Source organism: Ostrea edulis, chromosome 6 (assembly GCF_947568905.1).
Source record: "Ostrea edulis chromosome 6, xbOstEdul1.1, whole genome shotgun sequence".
NCBI classification, from domain to species: domain Eukaryota; kingdom Metazoa; phylum Mollusca; class Bivalvia; order Ostreida; family Ostreidae; genus Ostrea; species Ostrea edulis.
Genome location: NC_079169.1, coordinates 66,840,475 through 66,868,425, shown reverse-complemented (window position 1 = coordinate 66,868,425; position 27,951 = coordinate 66,840,475). Strand labels below are relative to the sequence as shown.

At 34.7% G+C, this 27,951-nt stretch overlaps 1 protein-coding gene across 2 annotated transcripts in view; it reads left to right on the top strand.

Annotated features, from left to right (window-relative positions):
• The window catches only part of LOC125683050 (U1 small nuclear ribonucleoprotein 70 kDa-like), a 42,028-nt gene extending 16,086 nt beyond the window's left edge, over window positions 1–25,942 (top strand). For both annotated transcript variants that reach the window (XM_048923756.2, XM_048923757.2), the window contains exons 6-11: window positions 14,391–14,453; window positions 18,733–18,814; window positions 21,087–21,188; window positions 24,504–24,576; window positions 24,722–24,876; window positions 25,290–25,942. In XM_048923756.2, the coding sequence (XP_048779713.1) occupies window positions 14,391–14,453; window positions 18,733–18,814; window positions 21,087–21,188; window positions 24,504–24,576; window positions 24,722–24,876; window positions 25,290–25,582 (768 nt within the window). In that variant the 3' untranslated portion in view covers window positions 25,583–25,942. The remainder of the gene's footprint in view (window positions 1–14,390; window positions 14,454–18,732; window positions 18,815–21,086; window positions 21,189–24,503; window positions 24,577–24,721; window positions 24,877–25,289) is intronic.
• Window positions 25,943–27,951: the final 2,009 nt, after the last annotated feature.

Genomic DNA, 27,951 nt, shown 5'->3' with positions numbered 1-27,951 from the left:
AGGTAATGTCTTTGAAACCCAACTATCCAGATCAATTTTATATATTTGTGAAATTTCATATGGTGGTTTGCAAACTGTGAACAATGTCAGACAAATGGATGCAACAGTGGACTATTGTTTTCATGTGATTTTGCTTGCTGGTCAGAAAGAAATCCTCAGCAATACTGTTGTGTGACACAGAAGTAGAGCATTGATGAGTGGGTTAGTGTGGAATTCAGTGATTAAAATACTGAGAACTAAGTATATAGGTTATTTGTGTGCAAAAATCCAATAGCTTTAGGCAATTATTTAGGAAAAGAATAAAGATATGGAAAGGATTTTAATAAGTAGAAGGTGATTGCACTGGTTTTCTAAAGGTCCTTTCTTTCACTTTGTTGGTGGACGGAGGTACTTAAAAGGTTTGCTTTCGTTTTCGAATTTTATACAGAAATACAACTTGACAGTATACTCAGACAGGCACACAATCTGTGTTTTATTTATAAATAGGATAATTCCTAGCATGAAAGACATTCTCTGCCTCTTGTCAAGTCTAGGTGGCTTACCAGTTCCAGAATTTGACAATATTGTCCTATCTCATTCGTTTAAAATAAAGCGAGTCTATTGTCAAGTAGATACTCCATGAGAACTGGGGAAAAAGAGATCAAACCCAGCATTGTCAAAAGAATGCCTTCATCACAAATATTGTACAAACTCACCTCTCTAGTGCTCGCGTATCGGAACATCATTTGAATTTGAGTATAGTATCCCTTTGATGGTTAAAAACACTTAGTCTACACCATTGACTAGAGGTTCATCCCATTATATTGTCAAAGAACAGCAATTTTAATGACCAAAAAAACTAGAAAGGCTAACTCCTTGTCACAAAAAAAGGGTTCCTTTCAATATTTATATTGTCATACACGTCTCTGAAGTATCACATATTCGTGGAGCAGCCACTGCTTCCGTCTTAAAAGCATGACAGTTCCCCTGTCTGAATCGTCACTATTTCCCTATAAAGACTACTGCTCCAGTGGATCGGAAAGGCAAAAATGTTTTTACTTTATTTTTCACATTTATTCAATGATAAATGCTGCAATACAAGAGTTTGAGGCAATGCCTGCATGAATATTGCAGCAGTGTCAGGCCCTTGGGATTTAGATGGTGAAAGCAACCACAAAGTGTCACAGAATCTCCTCCTTGTCAGGTCACATGTGAATAAATCTTATCCAATTCCAGCACATTTTTATGTTTGATGGTGATACTGTTACAAAACAATTGTCTTTGAATCCTTACCACCATTAGAAATACTCTGTATCCCTCATTTTTTACGGTTGGAGAAAATTGATTAGATTGTTAGTCCGTTTTAGGTTTAGAATTGACAGTCTCATCTTCACAAAAGTGTTATCTATACATTAGATTGTGAACAGTATGAATATAGGTGGTTATTCTCTCATGTTACAGAAGGTGATCAATGGACTGTTTACCTGTACGGAGCAACATATGTGAAGTATAGGTGTGGGACATAGGGGTAATGAATGGTCAACACAGCATTTGCCTGTGGATGATATGAATAATATTTGTCAAGAACATTAGAACACTATATGCATGATAAGGCTGTTGATTGGGGTTTCAATTACAGATGGAAAGTTTCCAGTGATTGGTTACAGTAGAGAGAGGAACGGACTGCCTCTGTAGCTTTCAGCAGATTTTCAAATCAATTGAAAGAGATTTTGACTTAGGTTCTTGTAGGAAAGTACATGTAATGTCGTATTAGCAGGACAAGGGCAGCACAAGAAGCTCTAAAATAAAATGACCACTAAAATAAATATCTTTATCGTACTAGTATTTTATACTAAGTAATAGGTAGATTTAATACTACTGTATTTTGTCCCAAAAATATTGTGAAAGTGTGAAGTGGAGCATTAAAGTGTGAATTGCAATCCTGTGGTTTTCTCAGGTTGGTGATGCAGCCTAATATCAACAGGTGTGATTAGTCCCAAAGGGTGGACACTCCAACCAAAGCTACATGTGAGAAATATACAGGAAGTCCTCAGAACAATGTAGAAATATACAGGAAGTCCTCAGAACAATATAGAAATATACAGGAAGTCCTCAGAACAATATACACTGTATTTTATCCATGCACTTTTCAAAGACACAATTTCACTCACTCACAGAAATAACTGTTGCAGGGAAGGGGGGAAAAATGTATGCTTCCGCAGGGACTTGAACCTCCGACCTCAAATGCAATATATGGTGTAGAGTTCCTACACTCTAATTCTGCACCACAAATTCATAATATTGGTGGATGTAGTGCATGTATTCGATAACGTACAAAAATTGGACCATATAAGGAGTGAAAAAAATGTGATATATAAATTAAAATTTAACACAATATTCCAAGATGGTTATTGAAGGTTGAATTCCATATTTCTTTAAAGAAACAGAACTATTTTATATTATTACATTTACAAAAATAATATTTTTTAAAGAAATATCCACACTGTTTTAAGTAATCATTAGATAATCCTGAAAATTTGCTGTACATTCGAGTATAAAATTCAAAATAGATTATATCCAGAAACTCTTTAAAATCAAAATGAGTTGAACTCTTTCCAGCATCTGTAAATAATAGAACACTTTAGGCAGCACTTTGACCAGTAAAGCACCATTTATCTCCATTATAATCTGGACTATTAATACACTGCTTAATGCACTAAATGATGTCCTATCAACTACGCCCTCCTTTTGTCAGAAAAAACAAATAATTATTTGATTGACATATTTTGCATTAGTACATAATACAGTGATCAGCGTTATATTTTTATCTGGATGATATTAAGATGGCTAAATGTCCTCAGAAAATTCCATAACCAGTGTGAAAATCAATATCATTGGTGGGTATAGAATCAGGAGCTGGCAAAGTTAAGCTGCCCCCAGTGTATTTACAATCTGCTAATTCTCTCATAAACTCTGGCACTATAGTCTTACACACATCTCTGTCTACGCTATTCTGTGGATTCATGTCTCTTGTATGTAATCACCATCCAGGCTTCAAGATGAGACATGCTGTCTATTGTCTCAACGCTTTGTACAGTGTCCCCATGTGACTCCTAAAAAGCAGGGAATTTGCAGTTCTCTGGCTACTGATACACTCATCCATTTCACTAAGACATGCAGGAACATGGATATTTTTTTGCAGACAAACACCACTTGACAAATATGAGTCAAAAAACACATTATGGGTCAAGGATTTCTCACTGAGGTCTGTGAGAAAGCTAAAAGGCTAATTACAATAGTTTACCCACCATGTGAGGGATTCATTAAGTTAGTACACTATGGGATCATTATGATTCCATCATGGGGGCCACGTTTAATTTTACAGTTCCGGCAGGATGTGAATTTGTGGGATATAGTTTCTGTATTTTGAAACGTCATATAACTTGTATATTTCGTTGAAGTTCATAGGCTATGGGGAGTGAGTGTTGTCGAAATCTATTGATTCCGCAGTATGCTGAATATATTCGTAAAAGATTCGTATGTCACTATCAGAATGTCTCGGAGTAATATTTTTCTGACAGTCCTATTGAGTGTTGTAAAGTTTCACTAATTACATGGGAAAGGCTTGTAATTCTTGGGGAAATATGTCAGCCCACCCATGGACTAGCATGCATTTGCATGATGAGAACATATACAAGTTTCCAGGTTTACAGCATTTACAATAAAATCCTCAGATAAATATACCTCACTTCAGATTGAGATGACTATTCCACTATGTTGACCCCGAATTGTACATCACTCCACAGTGACAAGCTATTGACCCCAAAATATACCTCACTCCACACTGACACAACTATTGACCCCAAAATATACCTCACTCCCACACTGACACAACTATTGACCCAGAATTATACCTCACTCCACACTGACACAACTATTGACCCAGAATTATACCTCACTCCACACTGACACAACTATTGACCCCACAATATACATCACTCCACACTGACAACTATTGACCCCTAAATATACCTCACTCCACAGTGATGTGATGTGACTATTCCACCATAAGACAACTATAGCTTTTCTACAATGACAATACACTGTACAACTATTTTAAAAAGAATGTTTTTTAAAAAGTTTTGTCCTCCCTTTCTTCTCAGTAAAGGGATGGCCTCTGTAAACACATGCAGCTGTGTTATGAAATTAATTTGTTTACTTAGCAGGTACTAGAATGTATTAGTACCAGAACCTATCCTCTGATACTGGGTCTTGTTTTGCATTTAATAATGTATAAAGTACAAGGCGTAGAAAGTCATTTTCTGGAGCAAATTATCCTCAGCATAGCTTATATTTCATTTAAAGAAATCATATACAGTATGTTCCTCCCGGGATTAGCTTGTCAATTACCCGACTAAGAATTTATTGGCTTTCCCCGGGAAAAGTGATGCTAAAAATACCTGTGTAAATAGTAATTGTTATTGTCTTTTATAGGGTAACTTTTGCCTGCTTCATCTTGTAAACAGTTCCATTGTTGCTTATTGTAATGGCATAAGGTTCCAATGAAATTTATATTATAGTTTATTTGTAATACTCTTCAGATTGGGGGAAACTTTTCATACACCGTCTCTAGGCATGGCTTCAAGAGGTTTCTTTTCCTTGTTCATGAGTTCATGGAAGTGTGTGTTTGGAGGGGGAGGGGGGACTTTATTACAACTGGGTGTGTTTGGATGGGGGAGATTTTATTACTGCTAGTTGTGTGTTTGAATAATTCTAATCACTTGACTTTTACCTTATTCTGAAGTTGATATTGGTCTTGATGTATGAAGCATTTTTCTTCAGTATTCCATGTATTACATAGTTTTTTGTATGCAAACCCCCCCCCCCCCCCCCCCCAACCCCCAACCCCCCCTTAATCTTAGTCCACAGAGGCACAGAGACTGCAAGCTTTGTCACATGGCCTACATGTACTAAAAATCTTCCTATTTAAAAATGACGTCCTTGCTGTGATGGTTCTTTTGACTGCCCACTCATACTGGGAGAGCCAGAAGCAGGCGATGCTTACTGTATTCATCTTTTATTCACAACTACGTGTATTCGGAAATCACTGATATTGAAATGATATTCACAAGTAAACTTTTATATATATGTATACACACACACTTAATCGTAATGAATGATATTCACCAGAAAGTGGTGTTCACGAATGTCACAAACATTTTCCACAGTCGAATAAAAGTTTGTTTGCAGTATTTTCAAAATGGTAATGGACGCAAGTATCATGATTCTAGCAGAGGAATATGAAGGGCGCTGCAAATTGAAACATCCTTTTGCTGTTACGAAGACGTGAAATGGGTTGTGTCTCTAACACGGTGGTGCACAAATGTAGTCATCTAGAATTGCTGAAACAGTATTTTTATGCATTTCTGAAATGAACATTTTGTAGTTTCTCTCTGTCCTTAGGGTGGTTTCAAAGAGGAAAGAAAATAATATTCTTTAGACCATAAATAGAAATATCAAAGGAACAGTGTTGGTAGAAGAATCCTTTGAATGAAATTTGGCATGTAATTACAATGTGTTCTACAGTGCAGATGATTAAAAAGTACTTTGCACAGGCTTTGTTCAGCTGTAACATTTTTTTATCTGGCATAACATGGAAGTCAATAACAAAAAGAGCTAAATGGAGGATTGCAGTATTTGTTTTGTATCATTTGGTTTTCCACTAATGTTCTGATACAATAAGCAACTGAAGCTCAATACAAAGTGTTTGTATGGATTTTAATGAAATATTAACCAATGGCACAATGTCTAAAGTCATAATAGACTCTAAATGTGATGGATTTAGAAGTATGTATGTCTGTATGCTTGTGAATATGGAATTCTTTTATTGGGTCCAAATGGTCACATCCACTGCCTTAAAGCAATGCGAGTTCGCGCGGGGGGGGGGGGGGGGGGGGTTATGTCTATGTGAAAAAGTTTGACTTTTTAAAGCTCGAATCATGAGTTAAAAGGACTTCGTAATTTTGAAACCTGATCACCATGTCTGTCATTTTTAACACTCTGTCAGTCGTATAATGAATATTTTATGTTTTAATGATTGTCGATTGACATGTGCTACTCTCTGGTGGTATATATTATTTATCAACAAGCATTATAATGGACTGAAATATTGAATATATTGATTAATTAAACCTTGTTGTTGTATCTGTATTTGCACTGCTTGGTAGTTGATAGTGCCATTCCATATGTTTTTCACCGTATATGCACCGTTGGAAAAAATCGCTGATTAGATGTAATTCCAAATATTGATTCTTGATTAATTATAGGTATTGTATGATTAATTTACATATGTTATAAATTATTCTAAAAGAATTTTATGAGGTTCCTCTAATTGTACAATATTAGAATAATTCCACTGCGTATTCATATTTATTTTCAAAAACAACAACGAACTGTTAAAATTTCAATACAGTTTAGCTTGATGAGTAAAGCATTCTATGTTAGAAAAAGAAAATCAGCACCATTGTTTCTAATGAAAATATGCCAACTGCAACAGACTACATGATTAAACCATTACAACACGGTTGAATTTTTTAACTGACAATTTAAGAATTTAAAAATAAATTTGAAATTGTACATACCCCTGCTGAGCTAGAGAACGGAAACATGGCTTCGGTTAGTATACCAGCATTCATTGGCCGGTACAGGTGATCATGTGTAAATCACTTCTTGTGTGATTTTCTAATCTAAACAAACTCTGCTCTATCTACACTGAGGAGAGATGCAATACAACCACATTCTTTTTTGTCTCAATTCAAGTTATCCACGCTCATTTTGTGTCCAAAATACCACACTTGTTCAGATTATTAAAACAGAAGACTGGGGATTTTTCTCAAATCATGCTTGTCCTAAGAAGTCACTAATTGGGCCTTTTTAGTCCTTTCTTGAAACAAACCACTTGGACTTTTTTTGCAGATTTTACCGGCAGTCAGAAGCCGTCTGCTGTAAATGACAGAATTATCACAGTTGTAATTTCTCCCCCACTTCTGTTAACTTGTACCACTGAAGTGGAGAAGACTAGGTGAAGAGTAAGTCCCCAATGATTGCAGCTGCAAATTAATTTTTGCTATTTAAAGTTGGAATTGTGATTAATTTCCAGCTGGAATAAAAGAAGAGTCCAATCAGTGGTGAAGGTGTCATTGCCTGCACACAGTTGATATATCTTTTTGTGCCACTCAGCGTATACTTATAACTGCTCAACACCAGTGTTCAAGAGTCCTCCATCTGGTTACTTATAGTAGCCCTGATTTCAAATCGGAGGATCTTTTTTTTTAAAAAGTATTCTTTGATTAGTTTTAAATCTGTTAAATCTGGATGACAGGGTAAAGGTGGACATTTAAAAATCGACTTATCAGGACCACTCTTTTAAGTTCACTATTAATATACTGTGCTGCAAAGCAAAGATGTCATTTGGAAATCAATGAAGACTGCGCCAGGTTTGACAAAAGGCGAGGACAATTCTATGAGGCGGTTTCAAAATTTTGCAATGGCAGTAGATGGCAGTAGTTCCGAAATTCCCTCTGATTTTTTCCAATTCCATCGAGAAAAATTAATAATTCCATCGAGAAAAATTAATAATTGACATACATTTCCCTTGGAATCAGTGTAAAAATTGAATGAATGAAATAGATTTCCAATATGAAATGTGCCACAAAAACATGATTCCCTCAGTTCACTGTTCTTCAAGGACTGCAATATGACGCCTAATTTGGCATTGCATGAAAATAATATCATAGTTACTATACATATTGGTTCAAGTAGCTGAAATCCAAAGTTATTGTTATTATAAGCCAATGAAAACCCATGTAAGAGTGTATGACACACACAGGTGATAATCAGTGGGATGAATATTTGTGAAAAATCATTGAAGCAATTGGTCATGCGCACCAATTAATTGTTAGCTAATATACCAGGGTTATGCTGCATTGCATATGGCCACACTGGGGAACAAGCAAATTAAGGCATTTCCCTTTGGAGGAGGATGTAGATATTGGTCAGATTATGTAGTAAAGATGGGTTTATTTTCAGCATTGTGCAATCTTGTGTCTATATTTGGGGCCCTGGTGCCATTGTCTAAATGCCCCTTTACATGATAATGCTCTGTATATGATTAATGGAGTAGATGATTGCTGTACAGCATTATCTGACAGGATTTTACAGTCACAAAAATTGTACAGCAGCTTATCAAGGAGAAGTTCTTTGTGGGGAAAAAAAGGGAAATGTGTTTTTATAGTGTTTTTTTATTTGCTAGCTTTTGCTTCTGTCTGTAGTACAGTTATATAAATTGTTCCAGGATTTTTTTTTTTTGAGTAGGATTTATATTTTTATTTAGTCAATTATTGTAAATAATACACCTTTCATGATCATGTAAATTCCCAATATGCTTCCAAGAAAAAGATTTAGAATGTGATTGAGATTTGTACATTAAATTACCCTGGTTCCACATGGTTTCACCAAAAGAAATGATTTATATACCTGCGTTAATGACATACGCAATTTTTCTCAAGTATTTAAAAAAAATTCACTTGCATCGTGTATTGCTTGTTAAATAAACTTTGTCACGTATTACCAGATCTGTTTTAAGAGTTTGCATATTTTGATAGTTCCTGGTTATGGCAAGTAAAAATGTTATTGTCAAATTCTATTATTACTGAAGGTTGTATATATAATTTATGAACAATGCATTACGAGTTCAATAGATGAACTAACCAGGCCGATGTACTAAGTATAGTAATTTTGCTACAATATAAACCTATTTCAGAAATCATACAAAAACTATTCTTATCGAAATAATACGGGGGGGGGGGGGGGGGGGGGGGGGGGGCATTATGTTTGACCTCCAATGAATTGGGCATTCTGTGATTGCCAGTGATGGGTGTTTTATAATGTATTCACCAAATGCCAGTCAAATATATTATTTGGGTGTCTAACAGTTAAACCTTGCCCTCAATGTGAGCTTGTGTATTGCTGTACAGATGTAACATTCAAAAGATGTACTATGATTTTTGTGATAAAAGCGATCTGATATCCTGTTCAATATCCTGAAAAATTCTGTGAAATAAATGCACTCTATGAAAAATAACAGAATGGAAGATAAATTATAACATGTGGCCATGATATCCCAGTTTTTTTTTATATCATGGACATGCTTGAAAAAATTTCTATACTGTATAGAGATCTTTTTAAATATTGTTTAAGATATACCACCATACCTTTTCAAAAAAACAAAATATATTTCAGGACTAATATGAATGTTGGAAAAGTGTATGTTACCATGCAGAGAGTGCCAAGGCTCTGAACTTGGATCTGAAACAGTGAAAAATCAATGAAAGAAGCACTTCAGATGACAGCGCTTGTCAAAAAGAATATTGAAACAAATTTTGTAAAACTATACTTAAATTTATTTGAAAATGTAGCCTTCACAAATTCAATTCAGAGAAGCATTATTTGAGATTTTAATTTCTCTTGTCTTCAGTGTCAAAACTGAAGGAACGCAATATCTTAAAAAAAGTTTTCAGACCAATCTTTGAGTGAATGATTTGTGCAAGGATCCAGCCCTTCAATTCTGTGTGATGTGAAGTCTACATGTCTTATCTTGTAACATAATGTTAGATTTGTTATCAACATCATTTTTGGAGAAACTGCAAGTCTTAAATTTATAACAATATTGATGCATTCTGAAGGTTGTGCTTTGAATGCAGAATTCGATATAAATTTCCCGATCTCAGCGTCAAGGTGATTTTTTAGAAGCTGGTTCATTTCACAAGTCTTACATGGACTGAACATCACTAATACATCTAAGGATGCATACTACCTGTCAAGCTGAGGGTGTTGCATGTTTCTGAAGCGTGTGCATCATGAAGTATCGTTAAGCCGTTGATCAAATTTACATGGTTCTTAGAGGATACTAGTTGTTAGAGTGCTTGCTTTCTACTGGGCGGCAGGAGTTCAATTCTTGATCTTGGCACTGCATTAAATTCGAGATGTTTAACATAGGTAGTGACTGTTCCTTCACCAAGCGACAGGAGATTGTTCAGTTACGCATTTAGCGCTATAGGTCAAAATTTGTGGCACCAGCTAAAGCTCATGGCATATTATCTACATCATTGAAAAATTCTTCAATGGGATTTAAATCAAACAGATAATATTTGTATTTTACATATGTGTTACTTCAAACCAGATTATGCATGATCTCTGTATTTGAAATCGGGGACCACATGAAAATAAAACAAAATTTTGTGTTGGGTTTGATGAGCTAGAACTTTCTGCATTAAGTTAGCTTTGTTTTCCAGAGTAGTTCACTGTTGCATTGTAAAGGTTCATTGCATGTTCAGAATTTACCTCGTTCATAAATGACATATGTTCATTACATGTTCAGAATTTACCTCGTTCATAAATGACATGTTCATTGCATGTTCAGAATTTACCTCGTTCATAAATGACATGATGTCAAAAAAGGCTAAATAATGTGTCTACATTATCTTTTTGATCACACGCTGCTCTTCCAATTTTGTGTCTATGTATTTGCTGTAAATTAAACCAACATAACTTCAATTTAGAACAATAAAGAGAGTTATACTTTCATTATTATATAATGGAATGGGATAAATCTTGTCTTGTTTTCTTTCAAAATGGGCAATGTTTTAAGACATTGAGTATAAACCATAACAAGCAAACATCTGATGAAAGATGTAATGCAGAATTAGAAAACTTCCCCAAGAAAAGAAATCTAACCACAATATTACAAATAAAAGCCATCATCAATATTATAGCCTTAGGCTTCTAAGATTGTGTGTCTATTGATAACTGTACTTTATCCACTAGCAGTGTAGCATATTTCACTGTTATAGTAAATATTTTGCCTAATACATTGCCAAGTTATGTCATTATTTAATATACAAATCCAACGCCATTCTTTGAGAATATCAATCTTTGTATAACGCTAATGTATATTGAAGTTAGGTATTATGAGGCAAATTGTGATGCTATGATTTCAAACCAGCAGTTTAAATAATGTTATATTAAGAAATATCTTTCTCTTTCTCTAAAACCAAAAAAAAAAAAATTATATATATTGTTTTCTTGATATAATGTTAAAATTTTCCTCACTTAAACAAAGATAGAGTTATCGTGCAATTTCAGTTTCAATGCTAGGATGTAATTGGAATTTTTGTTGATGCCCAGCAGGTTTTAGATGTCAGCGATTTGGAATTGGTGGTACAATGATGGATGACATTTACTTCAATTTCTTTTATAATATCTTAAGTCGGGGTGCAGGAGACATGACTCTGATATTTGGTAAATTGATGTTGAATCCCAATGGGCTTGAAAATGCACATCACTTTTGAAAATGTTTCTTGTTGCATGCATGGAAGTGTTGCTATGCATTCTTCATATTTTCCCTAATAGGATTGATTAATAATTCATGGGTCAAAATATTGAAGGGCATCCAATCTTGTGCAGCTGAAACAGGATATTGTTTAACTTTAAACATAAAATGGCACTGTTGGTTGTAAACTGTTGACCAGATATTTGCTCAAAGCTTTGTCCAAGTGAGTTATTCTAGAAATGAAACTTTTTTTTATAGGATTCTGTACGACATACTGATGGGTTTTGTTCCGCATGATGAGCACTGCTGCTGTCAATACACACAGGAGAAAACTTGAAACTACTTGAATAATCAATAGTTAAATGAACAAGGACAAGAATAAACTAAACACATGAAAAGTATCAGAGATGGGGGGGATTAGGATCTCTGTGTGGATAATATCTAGACTATTGATTTTTAAACTTTGTACTTGCTTAAAAAAAGATAATCGATGACATTCTACAGTGTTTTGTATAAAATCAACAATATCTGTAGTATTTAGAACTAAAGTTTATAAAGTCAACAATATCTGTAGTATTTAGAACTAAAGTTTATAAAATCAACAATATCTGTAGTATTTAGAACTAAAGTTTATAAAATCAACAATATCTGTAGTATTTTATAATTTAGAACTAAAGTTTATAAAATCAACAAAATCTGTAGTATTTAGAACTAAAGTTTATAAAATCAACAATATTTGTAGTATTTAGAACTAAAGTTTATAAAATCAACAAAATTGTAGTACATGTATTTAGAACTAAAGTTTATAAAATCAACAATATCTGTAGTATTTAGAACTAACGTTTAAAATCAACGATATCTGTAGTATTTAGAACTAATGTTTAAAATCAACAATATCTGTAGTATTTAGAACTAATGTTTAAAACAACAATATCTGTAGTATTTAGAACTAATGTTTAAAATCAACAATATCTGTAGTATTTTATAATTTAGAACTAAAGTTTATAAAATCAACAAAATCTGTAGTATTTAGAACTAAAGTTTATAAAATCAACAATATCTGTAGTATTTAGAACTAATGTTTAAAATCAACAATATCTGTAATATTTAGAACTAACGTTGATTTCAATTTGCAATATCTTTCTATTTGAAGAAAATTAGAGAAAGATGTTTTGAAAAAGGACTTGGAAACAATGTTTCAGATTTGTCTTATGACCATTGTTCCTCTGTATTTGATTGGTCCATATCTTCTTTGACCATTAAATTGGGGAATGGTGGGTTGTAGGCCATGCATGATAGCCGAAATGATCTTCTCTTACTCTTTGGCATTGATCTGGTCTGAACTATCAGAATCCTGTCAAAGCATGCAATGTGGCCATTATTATCTGAACATATTTGTAAAGCTATTGCATGGCCATCAGCTGAGTACATTGATTGTAGACTATTACCAACATAGCAGGAATAGATCAAATTTGTTGGGTTTTTTTGTGTGTGTGTTGCATAAAATTCAGTGACTAGGCTTTTAATTCTTATCAGGAACATACAGACTGGAAAACTGTAATAAAAACAGAAGTATGGATCACTGATGAAAAAAGACATGAAAGAAGATATGTAGGAGTTCTTGTCATGTGTCAGTGGTGCAGTAGCCTCAGCTGTGTAGTCTTCTGTTTAGCCACAAACACAGAGACACTTAAATTGACCTGTGTCCATCTATCTGAATTCTCATTTACTGTGTCAAAGCACACCACTTTTTGTGTGAAACTTTTAGTACATTAGCAGTATGCTCAAGTCTAAAGGACTTTGTATGCTAACAGCCTTATTGGCCCCCCATGAAACTCAAACCTTGAAAGCTTTAAAGAAAGACTACATTTTGTGTCATAAAGAAATAAATCATGTTCAATACAAATTTGCATATGTCGTTAATATTTAGAGACATTTGACATATATTAATATTAACTATCAAATTGTCACAATTTCTTCAGATTTTACATGAATGCTATGAAGATTATATTTTGTGACCATTTCTCTATCAGAAAACTGCAGTTTGGAAAAAAAAAATTTTTTTACTATCATATTTTTTTTTAATTAAAGAGATCGTAAATCTAGAATATAAATATGAAGTTTTTACAAGCTTGCATTCAATGAAGTAAAACTTTAAAATGTAGTAATTTTATGTCAAACTACTGGAAAATGGTGACAAAACATCACATCTATGGCATCATGATTCTGTCATAATGATAGATTGAAAATAACGAGTTGCATCAGGATTCTTAGACAAAATACACTTTCTTTTGAAACAAAGGCACAAATGTTGATTTGGTGGTAAGTAGAGCCCTCTTCATGTATTAAGTCCTTTGTGGCACTTTATCTACAGCTCAGTGACATCTTGATATGAGTGAAAAATTCTGGAAACAAATGTCAAGCAAAGAAACATGGGTATATAACTGATGATGTCCATAAAACTTTTGAAATAACAGAAGCCCAGTGATTAACTCAAACACAGCACTTGGGCAGGCTATTGTATCCTCTATGTTAAAGAACAGCAATTATCTCTCTTCTCCCCTAGTGGCAATTGGACTACAATCCAAACTTGTTCATCTGACACATATTGGGGTACCTTTTCCAATTCGTGGTCCAGATGCTGCCACTTAAGTGACTGATTAAAAGATAGCATTTAGGTCTCATCCCAGTTTATTACAAGTGAAATATGAACAAAGCTTTTCCATTGCTACAGATGAGTTTGATGCTTAGTCAACTCAAGAACATAAGTATTGGGGTTAAAAATCCCCGCATGAGTACTAAAATATTGCAATTTACAAGGCTGGATCAAAGGTTATTTAGAAAGCATATACTCCATAGTCTAGTTTTAGATGTGGATGGTATGCTCCATAGTCTAGTTTTAGATGTGGCTGGTATGTGCAGAGATATATATCCTGATGGGTAGTTCTCATTCATTTCTGTATTCAGAGAAATGTCTACCTTCAATCTGACTGAAATGTTAAGATTTCTTCCTCTATTTCAGAACTATGATACAAGTGAATCCAAGCTACGCAGAGAATTTGAAGTGTATGGACCCATCAGAAAGGTAAGTTCTTTTTCCACTATTAAGTGTTAACTTTTCCAGTGTACTGTCTCCCTCATCCTAAAGTACGGTCTCGCTGTATCATTGTAAAGTACGGTCTCGCTGTATCATTGTAAAGTACGGTCTCGCTGTATCATTGTAAAGTATGGTGTCACTGTATCATTGTAAAGTACGGTCTCCCTGTATCATTGTAAAGTACGGTCTAGCTGTATGAAAACACAATTTTATGCCATAGCAAACAGCAGCACATAAGGAGTAATTATTAATAGTAAATATTTGGTAATAAAAATGATTGCCTGATTTCTGAGTGTGTCTCGCGAAATTGCTCCTAAACTTCTTGAGATCAATAAGGAGTCTACAGTATGATGGCTTGGTACACTCGTTTGTTTCTGAGTATTTGTAATTTTGAGTATTGCAGTGTTATAGTTTATAGTTTTAAGTTTCAGCTTACTGGTGTCTTATACATTAGATTGGTTCAGGTACTATCTGTTACTTTGAGATGACCAAAACATAAGTAGAAAGTGAATATATAATTTCATGTTATTGAGTTTTGACAAGCTATGAACTTTTCTTCTCGTTTCATGACAAAGATATTACAGGTTATGTGTCAATGGGACCATTTCATAATGTCAACATAACTGCAGCTTTGTTGCAAAAACCTGCAGTTGTCCAACTTGACTTTTAAAAAACAAACCAGATTTATGATAAGATAGAAAGTCAGCTATATTTGAAAGTTATCTGAAGGTCAAAAGGTGTGTAAAATATACATTGCTTGGATCCCATTTCCAGCTTTATGGCAAAGTCTTGTAGAATTTGCTTTAAAAAACAGTTTCTTTATCTGTGAGGAGTAATTATAGAATTGAAGGTCTCGGACGTCAGTGCAATCTTGGTGGATTGCTGTGAAACGGTGAAATTACAAACCCCATCGAAATTCCAGGTGTTGCGATTCTGATTGCAAAGAGAGATGCATACCAAATCATTACATCAAACTACACCAAATCATTACATCAAAATACACCAATGTGAGCAACAATTGATGCTGACTTTGGTCTCTATCCCTGAAATTTTGTTTTTAATATTTATTACGTTACCGGTGAAGGGAAATTCAAGCGCTTTGCCAATGTATTTTTCTTAATGAAAGTTGACATGAGAAAAACAAAGAATATTATATACATACAAAACATGTTGAGTACAGAAGAAACTCATTTGTCGACTATTTGGATGCCAGAGGCGTTTTATGGATGAAGTGTATTCAGTGACAATCAAATTCTGCAATCTCATCGTCTTAATACATTAAAGCTTCCATCATTTTGCAGCAAAATAATTCCAAGTCAGGTATCAGTTTGAAAACTCATTAAAGAGAGAAAAATTTGAGTTAGCCCCTACAGAATGAAATACTACAGATGTCTGTGGCAGCTGCGATTTTCTTCTCTATTCCCCCCACCCACACCTTCCAATCAGATTAAATGCAGAGAAAACCTTGTCATTTTGACAGCTTCTTTTCAAAATTTATCTTAACCATAATTTCCTCTATTTTAATCCTGTTTTATTCACCCTGTAATGCACAAAGATGATAACACCAGGCATTTTGGTCAGTTGGAGATACGTTTTTTTTTTTAATATTTTTGTTTGTATCCTCATTGGAAATTTTTACTGGTTACTGAATAAGAAAATAGTTCTCTTATAACATGGACGTCCCACTCTAATAATTAGGTCATTGACAAGTAAATAGGATGAGGGTGGGTATGCAGAAACTTGTATTACAAGACGTGGTAGGATAAAGAGGGATTTCAACAGCATAGTTTGTTCCTTGTCACACAATTAAAATTCCATGAAAGGAAATTATAGCTGCAGATGAAGCAGTTAATTATCTAAATTGGCCCCAACATTTGTTTATGGGAAAACCATGAAATTTTCAGAATGTCTCTTGTGCTGGAAATGTCAAATGGAGTAAATCATGTAATATGAGGCATATCGCTATTGTAATGTAATGTCAAGTGGCAACTCCTACACTTATTTTAGTAGTTTGGACACAACACAGAGCTCTGGACAATTAAGATTAGTATCATCAGCACAAAAGGGGTTAGAAAAGGGGGGTAAAGTGAAGGAAAAACTAACCTCTTCAGAACCCCAGAACCATATAGACACACGGTTTGTATGCATCAGAAAGGCATTCCAAGAAAAATGGCTTAAATTCCTGTCCCTGAAACATTTGACAGTTTCCACAAAATGAGTGTGACTGTTCATGTACAGAGTGTCTGCAATACACAGATAGGACAACTGATGAAAGCTGTTGCTATGACAACAGAACGGGACAACACCTGAAAACGGTTTTCCAACGCTGGGCCATCCTATTTTGATCCAGTGTCAACATAAAAAGGCTTCCAAACTTCTCAGGGCACAATCTTCAACAGTTAATCAAAATTATGTTGAAGTGCTTTAGCTGGAATATGATGGTTGAAAATGTTCACCGGTGGTAATGCTATCCTAGACATTTGAGAACAACCATAAATATTCCAAAATAGAATCAAGATGTTGGGGTAAAATACGAAAAGCAGGTGAAAACTAAAGTTAGGTTTTCTTGCTCTTTCCGCCTTCCTCAACAGTGGTTGCTGAAGTTTTTGTTGGTGTGCCCAGGCAATAAATATAGAATCCTCTTCAAACATTGAAAGAAACAGGGATAAACTTTCAGTATCTCAAGAAAAATTTATCCCTTGTTTGATCTCTATTGATAGGCACATTAAAGCTGTAGTACTAAAGTAAAAGATCATAGGAGGATTGGGGAATTCCTCCCTTTGTTTCTATGCATTTCTTTTTCTTAACCACTGAATGGTGGCAAGATCATGACGTTAAACAGAAAGGGAAGAAAAGTCACTTCTAACCGAGAGAAGCCGCGATGATTAGCTAGGTTATATGTTATGTAGATCTGCAAAATTTGAGGCTCTGAAATTGGAAAGGAGTTTTCTCTGGTCATGCCTGAAATTCCTACAGAGCTGATTAGGATCCCAGTCATTATTTATATTCTCTGATTAGGCTCTAACAAGAGAAAATTGATGAGCAAATAGACTTTAGCTAAAATTAAATTTAGGTCTCAAATCTGCTTGCATGAGATAGATGATTTGTACTTTAATGTAATATTTTTATGGAGATAGAGTACTTAGTTCATTAAACATTTAATAGATATGACCTGCCATTATTAATTGTAGCGCGATAAGAACATCCCAAGTCTTTGACAGTTGTGAGAATTCTGAGAATAACTTTATCTGAGATTGTGGCTGGTTGAGACAAGGTACACACTAGGAGCACACTCAGTGCCACGGGATTGTGTTTTAGAAAAAAAATTGTGGCATGTAACATGTGAGAATCGGTGTTCTTTTGTGGGGTAGGCTTGACAGTCGATGATGATGACAACTTCCATCATTTCTGAGGAAACAGATGCCTATGCAGGGTTAGCCATAGTCAACCATACAACAAGGTCGAGTAGACCTGCAGAAAGATTCATTTACAAAATGAAAGATTGATAAGTGGAGGGATGTTGATTATTGGGGATTGAATGTCAGACTGATTCTGTGGTTTTTCTAAGACGCTGGAATTTCTTATTTGTTTGTTTGAACTGTTATCAGTAAGTTCTCTTTCTCCATAGCAGCATATTATCTCAATAAAAGTTGAGGAGAATTAAAGCTAAGTGCATATTATGTAAAAATTAATGAAGAAAAGCATTGAAATCAAAGAATACAAGAGTGGATTTAATTGGGAATCTTCACATTCCTGATCTGATTATGCTTCTGCTTGGAAATGTCAACCAAGGACAAGGACATTATTGATGTCTTGGATACAGAGGGTCATATTTTGTCCATTATAAAAAATAAATGATCTTTGTCGTAGACAATTTAGAATGAAGGTACAACTAAGTTGTAATGAGCAGCATATGCAGAAAAACACATAAACAGAGTTTTCCCAGTGAAAGCACTTTTAGGGGGTGTTTGAATCGCTTTGTTGGGATCACAAGATTGATAGGTAATTAGTCGTCTGCATAATTAGACTGTGTACCTCATCAACTACAGATAGACACAAACCACTCATTTCAATGTTAATAGGGTAAAATACTCTTTCTGAAATGGCAAGTTCTGATGGCAAAATGCGGTCATAAAGTTGGACAATGAAACTATGTATATATATATTCACATAAGTGGCTGATTGTCTTTACATTCGGTAAAAGTTCAGATTGAACAGCCAGTGTAGTAATATGTGAATGCTAATTATACTTGTTGTTTCTTTTTAGATTTCACTGTTGTCAGACAAATCTTCAGGAAAACCAAGAGGATATGCATTCATTGAGTTTGAACATGAAAGGGACATGCACTGTAAGTAATAATCACTATGGCAACATACTACTTCCTGTCTGGTGGTCTTCTGGGAAGTCTATTGACAAATTGATTATGGATTTGCTGAACGCTCCTAGAAGACTTTCAGTCAGTGTTGTTGAACAAAAAAAGTTTATGTTCCTTGAAGAAAGCCAGGGACATGCTCCGTTATCAGAAAATTTGTATTCTTTTGAGTCCACACTATAACCATCAAAAGCAAGGATGGGGACCTAGCTGTAGGCACTAAAATGTTTTTACTGTAAGCTCTGACGTTAACCAAACTCTGGAAGTAAACAACACTTCAGAGTTACTGCTTGTGTTTCCTCTTCGTCTGCACAACTGATATAAACCTCTCTCTGATTTATTGGGTGTCAGGAAAGTTTTATCACAAGTGTTACTTAAGATTAGATAAAGATCTCTATCAAGTTTTCGGAGTTTATGCCCCCAAAATACATAGCATAAAGACTTCTCATGCAAACTGAAATTTGACGCTTTTTGTACAGAGGTTAGGCTTGTATAGATATTCCTTTATAGAAGAAGCTAACAGGTGTCATCAGCATATAAATGGGTCATGTAATGACCTTTGAACTTAAAAGTTGTTCACTCTAATCATGTATGATCTTTATGTATGTATTGAATGTGTTCTATCTCCTTTGGTGGTAAGTATTGTGGCTTTCAAATTTCATTTTTTAAATGTATTCTGCACAGAAAATATTTATCACTTCCATAGAGAAAATGATTCTGCAAAAGAACACGGTATCCTTGACTTTCTAACCAATGCCTCTTATTTCTCCTTCAGAATGAGGGAACAGAAGGGGGTTACAAATAAACCCTTCTTGTTCGATTCACCCAATCTGACTCGTGAGAAATTAATTGCTGGCCATGATAGGTTTGTATGGGAGTGGTAAGACAAATGATTTGTCCCCAAGCCCAGTACAATATCAAGCCAATGTTGTGTTCAAAATTATGCTAAAGGGTGCATGATAATTTTTCGGTAAAAAAAAATTATTTTTTTTTTTAATATGTAAAAAAAAAACTTGTGTTCCATAAAGTCACACTGAAAATGAAATACTTACTCTTTTTGCTTATTTTGTTAAATCAACATTTTGAATGTGAGGCATCTAGCTTCAAAGTTTAATATGACCCCATTCGGCCCCTCCCAGCTAGATGCACTCAACATTCTTTCCTCTCTGTTTTATGGGGACGGTAAGCCATAAAAAATTTGCATTTATTATTAATTTTGATTTATTTATTATTAAAAAATTGAAAGTAAAAAAAATCTAAATAAAAACTCAGGTAAGAAAAAAAAAAAATAGAAATCAGGTAAGATTTGAAGGAGTTTGCCAACCGTGGTGGGAAGACATGTGCTCATGTCTGCCATTTGGGTGAACAAAGCAGAAAAACCATCAGTTTAGATCGGGAAGAGTTTTACAGAAAATAGCGTAAGTGATCAGGTATTTCTGAATTGAAAGATTTTTTTTTTTGGATGTTTATTATTCTAATTGTAGATGTTGTGAAAAAAAAATGATTTTTGGAAGAAAAAAATTCAAAAATTGACCCTTTTTTTTTCAAAATTGAAATGCTCCCCCCTGGGTAGGTATCCATTGTTCCCCCTGATAGGACGTTTGGGCACTTTCCATATGTTAAGAATTGCTTTGCAGGTCCAGCCAAGACAACAATGATTTTCTTTATGCTATGTTAAAGAAGTGCACAAATGATATGCAACACTGCTGTACAGAAAATCATTGTTGAGCATTTGTTTTACAGTAGTACCTGTTCTAGTTTCAGCTGCTTCCAAAAATATGTCAAATTACACCTCTGTAATCCCAGAATACAAAACTCTGATAAAATTCACCAGAGTTAATAGTGCAGATTAAAATAGAATGGCATTCAACCTTCTATGTTACAAGGTGTAATAAAAAAAAAAGAGATGGTAAAATTTCCGATCATTAGATACAGCTTATGGAGGTATTTATTATACTCCTGTTATTTTATTTACGATTCGTATTTGTATAATGAAGTTGATGCGTTTTATTGGCTATAATACATGAAAGAAATTAAAGTATATCTATTTGACTGCCACTGTGAGTTCTTATTATTACCATTAGTGTTATAACTGAATTTTCTGAAGACATTAAGCAATGTATTTATCGTGTATCATGTACGGATTGCAGAGGTGTGATCTGATATGTAATTATGATAAGCCCTTTTGCATACAGCAGTGAATGTATCAATATAGTCGTTGGGATGATTCGTATCTTCTTTTATTTAGCGGCATACAAACACGCAGACGGTAAGAAAATTGATGGAAGACGTGTTCTGGTGGATGTCGAGAGAGGGAGGACTGTCAAGGGCTGGAGACCGAGAAGATTAGGTGTGTAAAAATCTACAGAACAAACAAGTATTCCGCTTCAAACACCACTTATGAAAGTTTGCTGAATTATGAACACCGAGATTTATTAAAGCAGGTCCCTAACCTTAAGAAATACAGAAGAAAAAGATATTAGGATATATAGGCATTCATTCAAAAGAAAAGGGTGGAAGTTGATGTCACCTACCTTCTTTGGAAACATAAACATGCCCACCGATTGACTCATTTTCCAATTTATTGTACTTGAATCCCATGTAGAAATTCAATTCCAGTTGCATGAATTTGCGTTATTTGCTATACCCATTGTAACATGATTAAGATCATCCTTTCCTATGGTTTATAGGAATTTGATGAAATGAAAAACTTCTTTTCTCAATCACTCTGTTGAAACAAAATGCAGATGGCTTTGAAGCAAAAGACTTTGCATGCTTTCATGTTCAAGTGAATTTTCTTCATCCCTTGTAAGATTATGAGGAGATTTAATATTTTATTATGACGTTAAACATTTATTTCACTGTCAGCCCAATCTCCGTTTTGTAACCTCATTATGATGTTCCACTTGTCAAGTTCTCCGGTTGGTTATCAGACAATTTTCCAAGAGATCTCTAGTTTTCCTCAGATAATCGGCTCAAAATCCTACAATCCTTAGGAAAATGCATTTGGTGTGCAACTGGAACTTGTTCAGTAAACTTTTGGGAAGTCTCCATTGCTGTTCTCTAATGAATTCTTCGTTGAAGCAGGGTATCGGCATTTTCCTGGAAATGTTTAGATGTCCAGTCAGAGTCTTCATTTTTTTCCCCCAAGCAGATTAATCTTTTGTGTTTAACCCAGGACCAATTTGGCGATGTGGATAAAATATTCCCAAGACAATTTCCTCTTTTCAAATCTCAACAAATAAGAAACAGGAGACGTTTTCCAATTTTTTGAGGAATCAGAGAAACTAGTGAAAGCCAGTGATCTGTTGGAATGTGTGTTGGATCAGGGTTTTCTATTGCATACATCATAAAACTTGAGCAATTGTCAAGATGTATGTTAACTCTTAACATTGGTTAATTTTACAAGATCTATTTTGGTAGATGTAAAAAGCCAGTCTGAGAGACAACATAAATTCGAAAGAGCTCAGTAACATTTGACAGACTCAATTTCCGAACAGCTTGTGTATGAATGATGCAACAAATCAAATGTCTGATATTGCAGACTGATGTATTTAATAATGCAGTCGCTAAATATGGAGTAATTACCCCCGTAACTTTCTCTTTGTGTATGTGCAACGAAACACTATAACAGCCCTTTTTTCAACATTTTTCATTAAAAAAGTCGACACTGTCAGAAAGATGATGGTATAAAGCTGAACCAACGAATGACGTTGGCCGAGAGTTACTGTTCCATTTAAAACTATATTTTACTCATTGGAAATGCAATATCTACAGTTTATCACATTCGGACAAAATAGAAAAAAATCTAAGATTTCATTAATTAGGTTAAATTTTGACCCTAAATAGTTTACCACTGGGAAAGTTCTTTTATGAATCAGTCAGTGAAGCTCACAGTGCTTGCCCCCTGTGTGTTGCACTTGTGTAAGGGACTATTGAGTGAAAGCCTTTTTTAAATTGATAGCTTTCTAAATCTGTTCTCAGCACAATTAAAAGAATAAAAAGGGGTTAATGAGCTGTGATTTTTCTCCAGTGTACAGGGATTGGGAGATTATTGCATTATTTTCTGGGTCATGTCTGACCTAGTAGCCTGTTAACTCTTTTTCACCCATCATACAAATGATAAGGTGGAGAAATGATGAGTATTCTTGTTCTGAAATGAGATCATGCTCAATAGAGATGGTGTCAATCACACCATTTATTCAATTTAGGAAATTTGGTCATTTGTCTGCATTTGTTTACATGGAGGATTATTGCAATTAAAATTCAAGTGGTTAGAATATAGGAGGGCTATAGATACAGTACTATTATAACCTTGCAGTAGTGTGGAGGGGGGGGGGGGGTATAATGATATGATGATACAGTTAAGTGAGTGCATTTTGATGTGCCTGCTCAATATAAATACATTAAGTTTGTTGTGTTCATAAATGTTCCACTTGGCAGTGTTGTCATTTCCAATGGCTTAAAAGTAATAGTTTACCACTTAGAAAGTTTTCTTACCTTTCACTGTTTCATAAATTTGAGGATGTTCCCATATTTTGCAAAAACATGCATATAAATTTTTTAATACATGCAAAAAACAACAGAATTTCTGAGCACTTGCTTCAGGAAGTATGGTTCATATATAAAATTATGTAGGATGATACATGCTGAGACTATTTCTTAAAATGAGATAAATTTTGTAAAAATCTTTTAATTTTGAATAACAGATAATCCCAGCTTATGTATTTATACTATTTAGAAAAGTTGAAGAATTTATGGGGCCAATGTATGTGTACACTGTACGTGGTTCTTTAGAGGGGATTGTTAGTGGAGGTCTCTGGCCTCTGAACATTCTTGTTTTGGTTGGAATTATGTCAAAAGAATATATCAGATCTAGCACATGAAAGTACCATATCTCCTTTACATCAGAATTCATTTAGATACCATGTTGAAACTATACATTGCATGAGGACAAGTGAAGACATTTTTTGAAAATATATCTAGTAAAAATATCTGTCCATTATGTTAGAGTCAGGGTTCTTTATATTTTCTTTGGTTTGTTTTCTTGAAAGAAATGTATTTTAAAATTCTTTTGATAAAGTTCTTGTTCATGTATATTACATGAGTATAAAGTTATTACATATTACACAAGTACTAGTTATTACATATTACACAAGTACTAGTTATTACGTATTACACAAGTACTAGTTATTACATATTACACAAGTACTAAAATTATTATGTATTACTGGAGTACTAAAGTTATCACATATTACAGGAGTACTACAGTTATTACATATTACTGGAGTACTACAGTTATTACATATTACAGGAGTACTACAGTTATTACATATTACGGGAGTACTACAGTTATTACATATTACAGGAGTACTACAGTTATTACATATTACAGGAGTACTACAGTTATTACATATTACAGGAGTACTACAGTTATTACATATTACAGGAGTACTACAGTTATTACATATTACGGGAGTACTACAGTTATTACATATTACAGGAGTACTACAGTTATTACATATTACGGGAGTACTACAGTTATTACATATTACAGGAGTACTACAGTTATTACATATTACGGGAGTACTAAAGTTATTACATATTACGGGAGTACTACAGTTATTACATATTACGGGAGTACTAAATATATTATGTTTTATAGGAGGTGGACTGGGTGGAACAAGGAAAGGTGGACCAGATGAAAATACTCGATTTTCTGGACGAGACGAGTTCAGGTTTGAAATAATGTTCAAATAAAATAGCCAATTCGATCCCCAATATATTATTAAATACTGGCAAGACATCCTTATTCTGTATTCGTCTAATCTTAATGCAATCGTAAAATATACTATTATTAACGGTAAAGTTTGATCTTTACAGTAGCTCATACCGTGACAGAACAGGTCGAGAGGAATCTCCTGGAAGAGACCGTCGCCGAGGCCGTAGTCGCAGTCGAGAACGACGAAGAAGTCGCAGCAGAGAGAGAAGGAGGAGCAGAAGCCGTGAGAGAGAACGCCCCAGGAGAGAGGAAGTAGGTAAGCTAAAATCTCCCGAATATCACCAGCCTTGAGAGAGATCGCTCAGCAGAAAAGAAGCAGGCAAGCTAAAATCTCCCAACTATCAGTACCATGAGAGATATCGCAGGAGGTAAGCTGAGTGAATCTTCCGAACATCGCCAGCTGTAGATACTTCACAGCAAGTCAAAAGTACAAGTTGTGGAGAAGAATTTAGAATGCAAGGTCATTGTGGGGTTTATATAAGAATTAATCTCCCATATTGCTTTGAAGCACTGCTGTAAAAAGATTATAAAGTGCAACTTTTATGAGAAATTTGGATTAGGGTATCTTTTACATACTAAGTGCTAAGTTGCAGCCGAATCAATGTACTCAAAAGACAAATGGTTGTTGTAAGGGAATGTACTCTTACTAGTGGTTTTGATGTTTTGTAGTGGAAGAGAAAGAAAGAAAAAGAAGCAGAAGAAGTCGATCAAGAGAGAGGAAAAGGAGCCGTTCCCGCGAGAGGAAACGCACCAGAAGAAGCCGCAGTCGAGATCGCAAGCGTGACCGTGAAAACAAGAGAGAGGAAGGCGATGGTGATGGTGAGCAAGACTACGGGGAGGACGGTGTCCCGATTGTTAAAGAGGAAGACGTTGATACCTACACTGGATACGGAGGATACAACCCTGATGACCAGAATGGGGAGGAGGAGGAGCAGCAGAGAAATGAGGAGTATGAGGGGTGAAGCACCTCATCTGTTCAATAAATACACACAGTTTTTACCCGTCAGTTTAGAGAATTTCATCAGTGTCATTTTTGATTTTTAAATCTTGCAACATTCAGTTATTTCGTTATTTGTCCTTACATGTTGACATGTAAATGAATAAGTTAATATGTTGTAAGCCTTGCTTTTCAAATTGTTTTGATTATCCCACTGCTCACCAATCAGAATACTTCCTTTTGTGATAAAATTATCGATGTTGTAATTATTGTTGTCAACTGAAGGAAGAAAAGCAACAACTAAGTAAAGCAGTGATGCTCATGGAGCAATATGAATGAATTTATGAAGTGAACGTTATGTGCTTGAATAAATGTGGAGTCAAAATATAGTGGGTTTTTTTTTTAGATGATAAAGAAAATTTTAGACCAAGAGGTCCGGATGCAGGAATTCATTTTTGTCTGTAATAAAGAAGTCTTGTTCTAAGTGATATGGTCTTTTTAGTATTCCTGATGATATGCAAGGGGAATATTTGTGGGAAATCTAGCATCAAAGGCAATCTAGCATTGTTCCAGGATTCCTGCATTCAAAAGGGAAAGAACTGGAAATGTTCCATGAACTCCAACCGAATTTCACTGCACATTAGAAATAGATTATGAATGTACTGTGAGTATATACATTAACAGGACTGAGTATTGATTTTCTATGAGTATGTATAGTGCAGTTTGCAGCAGATTGGAAACGCATCCGCTAGCAATTAACTGGTGACACTTTGTGATATTACAAAATGGTTTACACGAATACCAAGTTGGATGAAATATGTTGGGGATACATGTCTTTGTAATTCAGTGTCGCCATTTTTTAAAGACTGCCAATGCAGAGAAAGTATACATTGAAATGTCACTATATTACACGGAGGAGATGCAGTTTTATAAACAATATTTCGCTGTGAATTGGAAATTTAGGAAAAGTACATCCAATATCTAGATGCGGCATTGAACAATCCATCCCAAGACTTGGTAGTAATTTATTTTTGCGGTTTTAAACCCTCGCCCCCAGCTCTCTTGGGGTATCATGTAACTTCCTCTTTGAAAATAGTTTGGAGCTTCCTGTTTCTCCTTTGATTTAGACAATCTGCACAGAGATGGCGAATGTTGATTTCCCATGACATGATCGTAAGGCCTTTTCTACTATGAAAACATGAAATTGCCAACAATTCAAAAACAATTTTGCTTCTGTCATGGACTTCTTGTTTATATTTGTATCGAAGTACAAGTCAAAATAGTCAAACGAGCATGGCGCATGCATGGCGGGGACACCACAAGTCTTGATGCATGAGGAAGACGGACGAACTGTTATTTTATTTCAAAGATGACAAACCTCTGTAAAATGTATAATTATGATTTAGATAGCAAAATGTTACATAAGGGGAAAGATAAATTTTGGGATTTGATTGGAGAAATAGCATTACATGGTTGTGGGGTCCTGAACCACCTTTTCCAAGATCGCCCATGCTAGGTGGTCAAGTTACGCATATAAATTAATGATTTATTACTTCCGTAATCACAGTAAATTGTTTGCGTTGGAAACGCGTTATTTTGACCTAATTTTTCTGAATTGATGAAAAAAATCGTGGTTGATGGTCACCGTTTTGTAGTCTTAAACGGATACCAGCATGCCATGAAATACAGCCTCCAATTCTAATGATGTGTCTGATGCGCTACCTCATCAGTTTAACGTACAATTATGTAGTAGTGGGCTGTACAGAGAATTGTGTGCACATTAATGACCGATACCGTATACGAGAGCTGTTCTCGTCCTATAAAATAACTAATGGCATGATTGACAGGTTTTGTGGTTTTCAATTAATACTTTTTCACGAAGGTCCCGTTTCAAAATTCGCAATGGATAGACTGAAATAAGTGATACTCATCCTTTTCGCAGTTTTCACATTGAAAACATTTTATACAATTTCTAACGGTTTTACCATGTCCAGCAACCTCATTGCGATGGTACATGTGTGTGCGAACAGTCTTGGGTTTGCCATACACTTGAAACTTTCTGCGAAGAGATTGTCTAAAAATGAATATTGGAGGATATAATGTCCATCAGTCAATCAAATATTTTGCTTCAGGTTTCAATACAAGAAACAATCTTTTATTTTGCCTGATCCAAAATCTATACTTGCAAACATACCAAAGGATATTTTATTAGTATGTTGTCTATTGCCAAATAACAATGAAGGCCCAGTTCCCTTTTCCAACAACCACGGAAAAATCTCTCGTAACAATTCTTCACAGTACAATTAGTAGGACTTCCGTGACTCGCGATATTCAAACAACTAATTAAAAAAGTAGTCCCTCGATTTAACTTTGGGGAAAACACCCTATCATCAG